This window comes from Ambystoma mexicanum, chromosome 6p (assembly GCF_040938575.1).
Source record: "Ambystoma mexicanum isolate Mex_15411 chromosome 6p, UKY_AmexF1_1, whole genome shotgun sequence".
Lineage (NCBI taxonomy): Eukaryota > Metazoa > Chordata > Amphibia > Caudata > Ambystomatidae > Ambystoma > Ambystoma mexicanum.
The window spans coordinates 334,234,078-334,248,703 of record NC_090935.1 but is presented as its reverse complement, the minus strand read 5'-3'; the positions used below and the strand labels follow the sequence as shown (position 1 = coordinate 334,248,703).

General features: G+C 39.9%; 1 protein-coding gene across 1 annotated transcript in view; it reads left to right on the top strand.

The window, feature by feature from the left end:
• The window catches only part of ADAMTS12 (ADAM metallopeptidase with thrombospondin type 1 motif 12), a 4,001,072-nt gene that overhangs the window by 2,170,618 nt on the left and 1,815,828 nt on the right, over window positions 1–14,626 (top strand). The window contains exon 5 of the mRNA XM_069627090.1: window positions 4,621–4,704. Coding sequence (XP_069483191.1) covers window positions 4,621–4,704 — 84 coding nt within the window. The remainder of the gene's footprint in view (window positions 1–4,620; window positions 4,705–14,626) is intronic.

Genomic DNA, 14,626 nt, shown 5'->3' with positions numbered 1-14,626 from the left:
GGCACAGTCTGTTTACTTTTTTTGCAGTTCCTGGTTGAATTAAGCCTTTATTTTTAGACTTTAAGCTCCCACTACGGGTATATGGGCTGATTTGCTTTGTCAAATACTCAGGAGCTGCTCCATATAAACAATGGTGGACTAAGGTCATAGCCTTAAAAGTAATGCCGTCTTGAATCGATAACAAGTGGAGGGCTTTCATCTGTTTGATTATATGATCCCTTTTGGTTTTACTGGCGATAGTCCTGACCACATTATTCTGGACAGTCTGGTATTGCTTAATGAATTTTTTGCTGGTTCCCATCATGAGTGAATTCTCATAGTCAATCTGTACAAGACAATGGCTCTGGCTAAGGTTGAGTTATTTTGTTGATTCAAATTAAGTCTAATTCTATTTAACAATTTTTGATGGTACCGACAAGTTTGCTTTAAATAGGCAACATATGCGTCTGTTCCCAAGGAGGCCTGTAAGTAAACACAAAGGGTGTTTACTTACTCTGACACCTTGACTATGGTATTTCATAATTTCAAATGCCTTATAGGCTGGGACAAGTTTGGATCTTGATTGAGTAGAGCCAAAGACCATGAGTTCCATTTTCCCTCCATTGAGGCACATCCAGTTGGACTTCATCCATGCCTCAATGGAGTTGTAGATGGTATTAAGTTTGTCATTGTCAGTAGTGTGGCAGCCAGTTAACTCCATAACTAGCTGCGTGCCATCTGCAAAATTATTGAAAAATATACCCAAGTTGTTGAGGAGGGTGCAGAGACAACGCATGTTTATATTAAAAAGAAGGGGGAGAAACTGGCTCCCTGGGGCACACCACAATCTACTGGTTGAGGGTCTGAAGAGTGTTCGCCCCATTGTATCTTGGAACTCCTACTACCAAGAAACCAAGAGATCCAATCAATGGCCTCTTGTGAGCAGTTTCCTGTCTTGTCAAGGGCCTCTCGCAGCTTTTGGTGGTCCATAAAATCGAAAGCTGCCGAGGGGTCTAGTAATATGAGTAAACCTAATTTACTCCTGTCCATTATATCCAGCATTTTAGTCTGAAGATCCAACAAGGCCGACTCAGTTCCATGCACCTCTCTGAAGCCGGATTTTTGGACATGCAGAAGATTGTTTATATCAATGTATTTTTGTAACTGCCCTGTGGCAACTTTGTCTAAGATCTTTAACAAAAAGTTGCAGTTGGTATTAGGATGAAGGTTTACTGTATCGCGTTGGTCTAGACCAGGTCTTTTTTTAACAAGGTAGTGACCCTTACTGTTTTGATAGAAGTCTGCACTTTGAGATCTCTAAAGGAGGCAATGACTATACGACAAAGAAGAGGGGCGAATAGTTTGTTGTTGTCGAGAATCAATTTTGGATGTTAAATATTTTCTGTACATGAAGTGTATTTATTTGCTGATAAGATCTTCATCTCCTCTACAGAAATTGGGGAGAAGTGAAATTTCACTTTTTCAGAATAATTTGGTTCTATAACAGAGTCAAGGTTTGATGGGGCATAGTTGGTTGTAATACATCATCTAATACTTTCCCTTGCCTTTGATATTTTATTAGAGAAGGCAGTTTGGACAATCTTGCAGTCTCTTTGGGTGGGTTGAAATGGAGGAGATAGTGTTGCCGGTTTTTCAAAGATTTAAGGATTTGAAACAATTTGCCTGTCGAGTTGGATGCAGTGGTAATCTGATCATTATAATAATTTTATTTAGCTAATGTCACCTTTTCGTTGTACAATTGATGTAACTTTTTCCAGATTTCCTTGTTGACAATGGATGGATCTTTTTGCCACTTTCTTTCTGCTTTTCTTTTGTCTTTTTTAAGTTTACAAGTTTCTGTGTTAAACCAATTCTGATGATTTTTGTTAGGTCTTGCAAATTTCTGTTTGAGAGGGGCATATTGATTGAGTACTTCTGCAAAGTGATTGTTAAAGATGGTAATTCATTTCTCGCAGGAGTCATCCTCGTTGGGGCATTCATAATGTTTGAGACACCAACCGCAAGAATGACTGGTGTCATCTTTTTTTGGTTTCTACTTAACGTATATATAGGAGTGTTCTTTAATTTCTTAACGATGTTGTGGGGTGTGAGTCTTAGCTCGATTTTATAATGGTCGGTCCAAATGCATGGATAGGTCCCCAGAATAGTGGTGTTAACATTATTGGATATGACCCTGTTAAGCTGGTTTCCAGTATTTATAGTGGGTTCTGTATTGACTACCTGAAAGTCAATAACATTAAGTTATTTTTCTAGGAGAATAGCCTCTTTGTCTTGTAGGCTTCCTCTCCACCTATTAAGGTACCCCAGTAGAATAGTCTTTGTATTGGGTCCTGTTAGAGCATTTAACAGGTGAACTAGCTCTTCATCGAATTCAGATATCAATGAAGGTGGTCTATAAATAGTGATTAAATTAATACTGCTGTTATTGGTGGGTTTCATTTTTAACATGATTGCTTTGCATCCATTACAATGGATAGGGGAGGGATGGAGGGCCACCATTGACTACTTGTCACAAATAAATACAAAAATACAATAAAATAATAACGAAAACATTTTTTTTATTATACCCATGGCTACAGTTCATTGACTTTTATTATAACGCGGTTATACATTCTAAGTTAAAGGCGAGGAGTCACTTAAGGTTTTAAAATACAATAGAACCTAAAGATCAAAACAGTACAACACCGCTCATGTGATAATGTAAAGTAGGTGAAGTTAAACAAAGCAGAGAATAATACATGACAGTAAACTAGGTAGGGAAACATTTAATGGGCACAGATATAATAGCTTAAGTGACAATACACAGAATACACTACAGTGCATTGGGCATCTACAACTAGAGAAGGGTGGCTCATTTTGTATTCATTTTTTAAAAATATTTTCTTCTGTCCTTCTCCACACTTTCACATAAACAAACATCTGAAAACACACAGCCAAAATAAATAAGACTCCCACATACCTATCGTGTTATTGACCATGGCCAGGCGTTTTCACCAAGTTCCCTTATCTATGCCAACTCCCCGACTCCTTAAATGGCCTCCTCACCACCCTTGCCCTCTCCCTTTCCCCCCACAACACACGCTGTTTCTGTGATGCCGTTTGCTATCAGATGTCGGCTATTTGAGACTATAGCCGATGCTACATAAAGCTTTGTGTTGCAAACTCAGCCCCTAGACCGCCTCCAACTCCCAAATTTACCTCAGTCCCCTCTAACCACCCCCCCACTTCTAGCCAGATGGCTTTGGTATGTGTTTTGACCTACAAATAGCTTTTTTCCTGCATTTCATTTTCCTATATCCTCGGCTATAGTCACGGATATCTCTCGCATCGAGAGAAAAACAAGATGGCAGTCGTTTCATTTCGAAAAACACCCAGTGTTTTTGTGTAAATCCCCAAGATATAGCTATCTGTTTTTGAGAAGGGGCACCCCTTTCTCCATCAAATATTTAAATAACTACTGCACGGTTAACCCCACACCATGCATGGATCAGGAGTCAACGCTTAGGGCCCAAGATGTTTTGGACCGGGTTAGGCTGTGCACTTTGGCAAGAATTCACCTTGTTTGCCTATGGAAAAATGAATGGGCAGTAGGTTGCACTTTTGAAAAAAAAATTCTTTGTCGCTTAATAACTTTCTTATTTCTTAACACATCTTTACTAAACTTAGCAGTCCGGTGGTGCCCGTGGGTTTTTACGTAATTTCGGTCAAATCTGTTACTGGATTCAAAGGTTATTAACAATAGAATTTGCAGGTTTCCTATGGGAGTCCAAATCACCTTAACTATAGGACGGCTATCGCTGCCCTATGATATAGAACATGAACAGTAGAGGACAGAGAGCGTAGAGCCTTCTGGAATGCTACGGGGGACCTTTCAGAATGCAGTCTCATAAAATTCTCTCTTTTTTATTGTTGACTATACATTTTGTGGAAGGGCTGAATCAACTCCGGAGCAGAAGCAATCCATCATGTTAGTGTTTTCAGTAAGATGAATTGATCTGGTGATGAGTTCAGGTTAAGGATTAATTTACACTGGAGCACATGGAGCCCATCACAGTACAGAAAGAATAAAGTGTTCTCTGGAAGTCCTGATATGATGATTGTGTAACATCGATGGGCATGTTAGAGAATGCTTATGTACATGGTGGCAGGCAGGTCGAATTTCTCCAATTGTTCATATCATTTACCTCAATTAATGGCCCCATTTTATTGACCGTGGAAGGATTAATGGTTGAGTTGGAACTGCTTCTATTTGAACATGTTGCCTTTAGGTCTTAGGTTGCATGTGTGCTGCACTCCTTTGCGTCTTAATGTTGTGTACTTAAGACCCTGATTATGTTTCTTTTATGAGCATTGGCGTGCTTTAGTTCGTCTTTGAGAAAATGTACGGTTTACTAATCTTTGTGATGACACTGGAAGATCATAGCACACTAATGATCACGTGTTCCTGTTTTATTGACCTGGGTGCCGTTGAACTACAGATTAATTCATCGGATATAATTATATATGTTTTAATGCAGACCGGATAAACTTTTTAGGCTTGAGTACACAAATGGAAATGTACATGTTTATTCGAATTGTTTTGTTTTTCATTGTACGATAAACTAATGTATATTTTCACAGGTCACTGGTATATTTCATGATCCGAGCATTGGCAATGCAATTCACATTATGCTGGTCAGGCTTATTCTGCTTGAAGAAGAAGAGGTATGTTGTTTTTATTCTCAAATGGGTCATATTTCAATGTTTTTAACCTAATATGGAATTATAACACATCACCATTACAACTATGCTGCCAGGGGAAACACTAATATCAATACCTTCTTTTTTTTTGTTTTTTTTTACTCACGTCTGGACATATCATATTTTGATGTTTCTTTGAGAGACCTTTAGCTCTCTGCCAGAGCTCATGATTATGTATATAGTGGGGTACTGCTCTCAATCTGCTGCTTTGTATTAAAGAAAGTGTGCATTATGGTGAAAACTCTGTTAACGTGATGGCCATTTGTAGAAACCGTGCAACTGTGTAATCTGGGCATATACTTGTCAAATATCGCTCATAGACAGGTAGTCCAATACTGACGTCAGGACAAAGTGAATGTGTGGCCTTTGATAATAGAGATTTGCATCCTGACCCTGTGCTTTTGTAAATATGATCAAACCAAACCTTAAAATTCGCCCCTGGAGGAGCCCTTACAGTTGGAAAGAGTGCAAATAAGGGTAGTCGAGGTTATTATAATCATGAGTCTGCTGACTAGGTGATTATTCATTGTTATCCCACCCATGTCAATATTGGTTTAGTTCAGTTTACTTTATTTATAGAGCGCACCAAGCCCTTAGGCAACTGATCTTACATGTTACAGAAAGTACAGGCATATTATAGGCACACAGTGAGTTACAACGTTTTACAAATATACATTATGCAACATAGAATAGTACAAATTACAGAATTAGGTAAATACATCAGATCTTACAAGGATATTTACAGAGAGATATGGTTAAACCATCGGAAAGGTTTCTTGATCATGGAGCCAAGCTTTAGCTTTTTTCCAGAATAGTTGGTAGGAGGGTTCTTCTCTTAGGGAGAGAGGGAGGGCATTCCAATTTCTGGCCGCAAGGACAGGGAAGCTAACCCGCCGGCTCATTGTTGCTTTAATCGGAGTTTGTTGATGCTATGCCTCATGGCAGTTCTGGTAGACCGAGTTATTGTGTGACATGAAATGGTATTGGCCAAGTAGATGGGTGCTTGGTTGGAGAGGCAGTTGTGAGTAAGGGACAAGGTTTTGTATGCTATTCTTTGCTTGATATTAAGCCATTTTAATGAGGTTCTGGTTTCCGAGATTTGTAGATTCCTTGGGATATTTAAAGCTGCGCGGATGGCTTTATTTTGCATAACTTGCATCTTGTTCAGGTTTTGTTGTGATGTCCCAAGATAAAGCGTGTTACAATAATCAAGCTTAGAGAGTATTAAGGCTCTAGCTATGGTGATGCAATTGGCTGTGGACAGGTAAGGTTGACAAGCTGTGATAAGCGTACAGGTGTAGGCAGAAGAGGAGGCGAGGGCATTGGTTTGTCTATTTAGTGTCAGTGCTGAGGCGATATAGATTCCTAGTGTTTTCACCACATTAGCAACTTTAATAATGTTCCCGTCAATATTGAATGAGCTAAATGACACATCCATTTTATTCAAGTTGGCAGGCGAGCCAATGAGGAGCAGCTCTGTCTTTTCGTTGTTAAGACAGAGCCTGTGTTTCGCCATCTAGGCTTGTACGATAAGATAGATGTCATGGAGTGTCCTGATATCCACAGCATAATCGCCAGTGATGGGGATGATTATCTGGGTGTTGTCCGCATAGTTAGTATAGGTTACACCCAGATAGTCAAACTCATCAAAAAGTGGCTTTGTGAATACATTGTAGAGAGTAGGAGACACACAGGATCCTTAGGGAACACCACAGGTAACTGGGGAAGGAATGGCAGAGGAAGAGGGTGCGAAGACCCTCATGGATATGTTGTTGGACATGGGAAGAAGGAAGGTACTTCATGTGGGTTCTGATAGACCATACCTTTGTCTAAAAGGCTTTGTGCCTCCCACATTTAAAAGCTGTATGGCCCAGAGTGCCCCTTGTTATGGCGAGCACAGATCTCTGGGGGAGGGGCGCCATTTGTTTAATGTGACTAGATCAAGGGTGTAGAGACACAGTAACTTTGGGGGGGTCACATGTCAAATGGTATCGGAGTGGTGAAGTTCTGAGATTTTGTGTGTGCATATCCAGCTGCATTGTACTATTATGCTGCATCAGAGGGGGCTGAGGAGGAATTTTTCCAGGACATATAGGCACAGTAAGATTTCTCTGGGACCCTGCCATTCTGCCATGCCCATGAGCCCCACGAATGCCTTGTGGTCCATTCCACGGCCCTGCCTCTCCTTCCCTTGGCCTCCCTCAATCCCTCCCTCTGCCCGCCCTCTTGACCCATGTTTGGTTGTGTTTCCTGGGTGAGCTGATCGAGGTACACATGCTCGTAAGTAAGTTGATCTTTTTGGGCAGCCTTTCCCCAGAAGCTGGCAAGAGGCTCGGGCCAATGGTTCTTGCTCTGGGTGTTTACCATTCCTGTTTGCCTTTTTGCCCCGGTGCCCCAGCCTTGCAGGACACCACACTATCAATTTACTGCTACTTCCAGGTAAGGGAAGTCTTCAGATCTTCACTGGTTCATGCCACTGTCTGTATTTTGCCAAACTTGCATTTGGAAAGGCCTAAAATTTCCAGTTTAGAATTCTCTCTCAATCATGCCACTGTCTGTATTTTGCCAAAGTTGCATTTTGAAGGCATAGGTTTTCCAATTTAGATTACTGTTTCAATTGTGCCACCATCTGTGTTTTGCCAAACTTGCATTTGCGATCCTAGAATTCCAATTTTAGGTTGCAGTTTCAATCATGACAATATCTGAATTTTGCCAAACTTGCATTTTGAATGCCTAGGTGTTTATTGTGTTTCAGTTCAAAAGAACTTTACACAAACATTTCATATATTTACAACAATATATATGTATAAAATGCTTAGTTATGTTTCCATACTCAGCTTATGCAATTTATCAGTGTTAAGTTTCCCTCTGCTGTCCAAATGGCAAAGTTCCCCTCTGTGTGCCCTTCCACTTCAACAACAACTATCATTTTAACAAAGCAATTCATCTGTGTTAGGTAGCCTTCTGCTGTCCAAATGGCAAAGCGCACCTCTGTGTGTCCTTCCACTTCCACAAAAGCTATAATTTCAACGAACAGTATGAGAATGGTTCTATGCGGTCACCTTCACCTTCCACTATCACAAACATTCCAAATAATGTCATGTTACTTCTTTCTACCCCACTTCTCTTCACATAGCTGCTCAACAGTTCCAGTGTCAATGAACATTTAATTACCGGCTCAACATTTCAGTCTCTAAAGTGTGAAAAGCTATAGGATGAATGCCTACTCACAAGCTAAAACTGAAAGTAGGTCCTGTAACTATGCTACTATGCAATCTTATTCCACCATGGGGACTCTGCAATGGAACAAGGTTGACAATTATGTTTCTACAAAGACAAATCATAGATGCCCATGTAATCGATGGATTTACCTAGATACTGTTCTTATACAGTGCATACCTCACATTGCATCTGATACAAATATACCTTTCAAATTCAAAAGAAGACATTTTCCTATACATTTATCATTTTCAATGACCTTTAATAAGTCACATGGACCTACACCGCCTTCCTGGAAGTGATTAGTGGTAATTCCGATATTTAAGAAGGGGGACAGTAGTGACCCTATGAAATAATGCCCAATATTGACCTTTAAGATATGCTAGAATGGTATATGTTATGCCAGGAACTGCTAGAATTACGCAAAGTAAGAAAGAAGAAAAATAAAAATAATCATAAAAACAATCATTAAAATAAATAGTCATAAAATATACAAGCCGAGAAACATAATCACAACAATTCAAACCATCAAAATGCAAACATTTCTTACTAACAGAGGTCCATACTCTATAAAGTGCAAGGTGCAGGGCTCCACATTTAGAATGTAACCAGTAGGACCAGAAATAATCACTTTTTATCGAATCATACGAGTATGCAAAATCCCCAAAATTAATCATTTAAGTCTTGCTCATTTTTGGGTATTCAGTCAGTAAATGTTTGGGAGTTTTGAGGACATGTTTCAGCTCACAGATCCAGCAATATCTCCATAAGCCAGAATGCTAAACCTTGATGCAACAATGTTAAGGAAAGGTAGTTGCTTAGTACGGAAAGTACAAGAAAATACTGTAATTTACGGGAGAGGCAGATCAATAAATACTTTTTTGTGGTGACATTTATCTATGTTGTAATTCCATGATATCCATATAGGTAGTCAACCTTCTTAAAAGGGCATAGCCAAATTTCAGTACTGTGTGGTGACCTTTTTTTTTCTCCAAACGCCAAGTAACACAGGCAAGTTGTGGTCCTTACAAGGGGACCAGCCAATGCGACTGAACAATCTGACACACACAGAATTCAGGCGCAAATATCTATTCCCACCATGCTCTTTATCCCCAATAAGGGTCCCCATCAGATTTAGTATCAGACATATAGGTTATTTAATAGCTTTAATGAACAAAGGACTCTTTTTTAGTAATACTTGCCCCTCCAAAGAGGACAACCCTTATTCTAGGCAAAAGCCAGAAATGCTAGTATTCTGTACCAGAATTTGCCCTCTAAAACACTGAGCCACTTCAGGCCATTAATAGTGATTGCTTCCAGAAAAAAAAGGACTGCCAGACAGTATCATTATTTAAATAAATGTATAATTGCATCCAAAGAATAGCCAGCTGACTGTCTTGTAAATGTATCAATTAAAACTGACAACATGTCATCCTTTCTTTGCCATTCCATGTTCAATAATGAATAGCCTCTTCCAGCATCTATTGTGATTCCCAAATAAGTGTACTTATCCCTATAGTCCAGTTTTTGATCATCAAGAAAAAAAGAAGGTCGTGGATTCTTCTTCCCACTGAATTGCATTACCTTGGATTTACTAGGATTGATGCTATGTTCATTCTCAAGTGCATATTTTGACAAAGCTTCAAGGGAACAAGCAAGACCGCCAAAGGTTTGGTTGAAAACAACCACATCATCAGCGTGAGGAAGACCTTCACAGGTATGGTCGAAAACAACCAAATCAGCAGCGTAAAATAAATTGATGATATGCTTCTGTTTGACACGAGGAGGGAAGTTGGACACATTTCTCAAAGTGACCGCCAGCTCTGAGAGATACAAGTTAAAAAGTAAGGGGGCCAGCACACACCTCTGTTTAACTCCCTGCTGGGTGACAATCAGGGCAGGGATGGACCCCCACCCATCCAGCCTTACCTGAATCCTGGTCTCTAAATGGAGCATATGGGTCAAATTAAGTAAACCCTCCAGGCAGCCCAGCCTCTGCAGTTTTTGTCACAGTAGCCTCTGATTCATAGTTTCAAAGGCTGCCCGCAAGTCAACAAATACCACATACAGCACATGGTTACCCTTCTGTTTAGCTCTACCTGCTAAATACTCAATGACCAGCATATAAACCCAATCTGGGAATCATCAAGCACCTTATTTGTTAACTCCCACTTCTCAGGTTCTTTCAATAAGATGAATGCAAATAATGTTCCTGTCAGTCTAATATAGTCTGAAGTCTATAGTTAGACAGGCATAAACAGCCACCCTTTTTGAATATGGGTATCAAAATGGAAGTTTCCCAAGATAAAGGGATTGTTTTCTCTGCACAGACTTTTTAAAAAAAGAAGTTCAATAAAGATAGCCCGAGTTTCAAGATCAGTTTTTAAAATAACATTTGCCAATCCATTGGGCTTGGGAGCTTTAGATGACTTTAGATTATTTATGAGGGAGAGAATGTGTTCCTTATCAATTGAAATGGGTACCACAGAAGACTTTTTACTGTAGCTCTTGCTTTTATTCTTAATGGTCCCACCACCAAATTGAATAGAGGCACAATCCTTCCATGCGGTCTCACTTATAGGATGGATTTTACCAACTTTACAGATGACACAAAGTTAATTGAGTTAACATGCTGTCACACCACCGATAATGACAAACTCAACACCATCTACAACACCATTGAGGCATGGGTGAAGAACAACTGGATGTGCCTCGAAGGAGGGAAAACAGAACATATGGTATTTGGTTCTACTCAAACTAGAGCCAAACTTGTTCCAGCCTACAAGGCATTTGAGATCAAAAATACCACAGTCAAGGTATCAGATAAAGTAAAGACCCTTGGTGTATACCTATAGGCCTCCTTGGGAGCAGATGCACATGTTTCACATCTGAAACAAACCTGCTGGTAACACCAAAAACTGTTAAACCAAACCAGGCCTCATTTGAATCAACAAAATAGACTTGATTACGGAAACTGTCTCTTGATGGGAGTAAGCATTAAATGCATCAAGCAATGCCAAATAGACCAGAACAACGTGTTTAGAACTATCTCTGGCAAAACCAAAAGGGATCACATTACCAACAAAAGGAAAGCCCTTCATTGGCGATAGATTCAAGATTGCATTATCTTTAAGGAAATGACCTTAGTCCACCACTGCCTATATGGAATCACCCTGAGTACCTGAAAAAGCAAATGAGTCCATAAATGCCCAGAAGGACCTTAAGGTCTGAAAATAAAAGGTCTAATTCAACCAAGAACTGCTAAAATTGCAAACGGACTGGGTCAGTCTTCTCCCGCCAAAGCTACCATAAAATGGAATGAACTCCCACTTTCTCTCAGACAAGAATCAAACTATTTTAAATTTAGAAAGAACCTGAAAACAGTTCTTTTCAGATAATCCCATACCTCAGAACTTTCTACTTCTGTCAGATTTCAGGGCCTGAATGTCTCAACATTTATATGTTGTCCCTGTCTATGTGTTAAGCGCCCTGATGCCTGGGGGTTGCGGCACTCTATAAACATGTAAACATAAACATAATTGTATCTCCTTTAGCATTTTTAGGTATTCCCAACAATCTCCATATAGATCTAGAATCTCCCTTGGTTAGGATACAGATCATATTCTACCAGAGCACTTACTTCTTAGTAATGTTCCACAAACGTACCCAATTCCAATAGAGATTCTTAACCTCTTTTACTTTAACTCTTTGCAAGCTAGCTTCAACATCACTGAACATTATTTGTCTCACCACTCTTCGCATAATTCTTTTCTCATCTCTTATTTTGCAATAAAATGACTTGTCAACTTTATCATTGTCTGAAATTACATATGTAGGTAAAGGTTGAGTTCCGTTATCAACTCCTCAATCTCATTGCAAGTCATATCTTGCCGTACACCAAAATGTAACTTTCCAAGATGAGCAACATATGTCTTGATTAAACTTCATTTTGTCCACCCTGGAAGCCAACCTATACTCACAATAAACATAATCTACGGTGGGATTATTCTTTCCAAATCTCCAGGTGTGTTCACGAGGCACATCACATTTCATTCTCCCATTCAGCATTATTATATCCCAATCCAACATAAACTTGCACCACAGTCTGCCCTGAAGATTAGTTATTTTTTGCTTCATCACAATTCTAACTTTTAAATTACACATAGGACATATGAGGGGTCTATCATATGAGTGGGCATTAAAGTTCCCTATCACTAATATCATGTCATGTTCATCAGCATACTATTCAATAATAGTTTCACATATCTTTTCCACAATTTCATTAGTAGAGGAACAACTCGAAGGATCATAGAAGTTAATCAGCAAACAGTGCCTAGATTTGCACTCCACTTTTAACCGTATGTCAACCGTTTTTACATTAATTTCCTATATTTTTACAGATGAAATAATAATATCGTTAATCCCAATCAGCAAAGCCCCACTAGGCTTTCCAAACAAACCCTGACAAGTACATTTTTGGTGAATCACATATCCATCCAAATATATTCTTGTAGAAACAGAATGTGGAGCTGCCTCTCGAAGTACATGATAGATTATCATAACTTCATGGCCACATTGACTTCCATGGAAGAAGGCTTGTTAAGCCAATTGAACATCTGCTCCTCTGCCTCAGAATTAACATGTAAGGGGTTATCTTTTCCAGCCAATATACTTTTCCGTGACAATGTAGGTAATTTGTGGGCCACTACTCCAGATCTTGCACAATAAGAGCAAAGATAATCCAAATAGTATCACAGCTTCAGGAAATTCTTCAACTGATCTCTTATTGCCGTAACATTGTCAGTCCAATAGTAAGAACTTGTGAAATGATCTCATTTTCATGGTGCAAAGGACCTACGAAGCTGAAGTCACTGGGCCTCATTACGACCCAGGCGGTAAGTTACCGCCTGGGTCGTACCTTTACCACCATGGCGTAAACTACGTTTACGCCATGGTGGTTGGCGGACTTACCGCCCCATGCCGAGGTTGGCGGGGCGGTAAGTCCCCAATCCCCATTTACCCTTCCCCATTCCCATTTTTGCCCCATAGGGCATAATGGGAGTGGGGAAGGCGTTAATTACGCCACCGTAAATTACGGTGGCGTAATTAACAACAAGGTCCCTTAGCGCTATGGATTTTAACACCTGCTAAAAGCAGGTGTTAAATCCTCCATGGCGCTAAGGGACCTCGGAATCAGGCGGTAAGGGTCGGCGCTGTTTACGCCGCCGTAAACCCCTTACCGCCTGGGTCCTAATGAGGCCCACTGAAATTGAAAATTATCAAAGGGGGAAATAGCTGAAGAAGATTTAAAGGACCAGAGTGATGTATTGTGTTGTATTGTGAAAGATTTAAAGTTAAGCATCACTGAGGATTCTTTATTATCACAATGAGCCTCTTCCATCATATATTTGTTCTTTTTATCCATCCATAGGAGCATCATTTATTTTCTCAGGAATTGAGGTTCGCTCTTTTGGGGGTACAAGACAGTCTTCAACTTCATCTCTTGATTGCTTCACAGTGATGAGAGCTCAGGGGGTGCCAGCTCCTTAGATTTGCACTTCTTCACAAGCCAACCGCTGTGCGTTTGGACAGATTTTACTTGCATATGTTTACATCGCTTAGCTCCCCCCCCTATTTTGCAGGCTTGTTTTGCACTACAGGCAAAGAAAGATGAACTATTTCAGCATCACTAAGCATTGAACTTGTTTTATTTTCTTGACTCAAAGCAGCCAGGCGCTTCCATCTCCGGCGATGCTTCTGAGTAAGATGTATGGGAGTCTAGTCAAATGGTCGACAGACAAATGTTCGACAGACAAATGGTCGACACAATTTGGTCAACAGGACAAATGATCACATTTTTTTTTATTTATATATATATTTTTTAGGTTTTCGTTTAGGTTTTCGTTTAGGGAAAAAAAGGGGTTTTTAGCACAAAAAAGGGGGTTGGGGACCCCAAAAAAAAAAGAAATGTGAAAAAACAAAAAAACAAAAATTCAATCATTTGACTTGTCGACCTTTTGGTGTCGACCATTTGTCCTGTCGACCATTTAGATTTGACCAATTGACCTACAACCAGATGTATGTTGGAAATATCACTCATATAACCACATAATTCAGTTTTTCTATGGAAAAGTCTCCCTCTACCTCCACCTGGGCAACATCTTCAACTAAATCCTGAGTGGGCTGTTTTCCATTAGCACACTCTCTAGTTAAAATGTTGAGTTTTTCTGATAGATCGCAATTTTGATCCCCTACCTTAAGCTCCAACCTGTTCAGGACATCACTTAACAACCTCAGATCCTCATGTGTCCTGCCACAGATTTAAAGGAGAATTGGTACCACAAACTGTAATGTAGACAGGGTGTTCTGAATGTCCTCCTCACCTAGATGTTAGGTACAGATTGAACTGACACCTCCTGAGCAGCAGCCAAGTTCGGGGTAGTAGATAAACAGGGTGAATGCGACTGCCCCAGCTGCATATCATTTCCAATAGAGTAATTTCCAGCATAATTAAGTGTGGGTAGGACTTCTATCACAACTTCATTTTGAAGAGAAAAACATAGTTCCAATGAATAGTTGTTTGCAACCAAAGTTGACCTTGCATGCGCCCCTTCTTCACATACTGAAGACCCAAACAAACTGTTACCGACAGTGGTCTCTCTAGCTC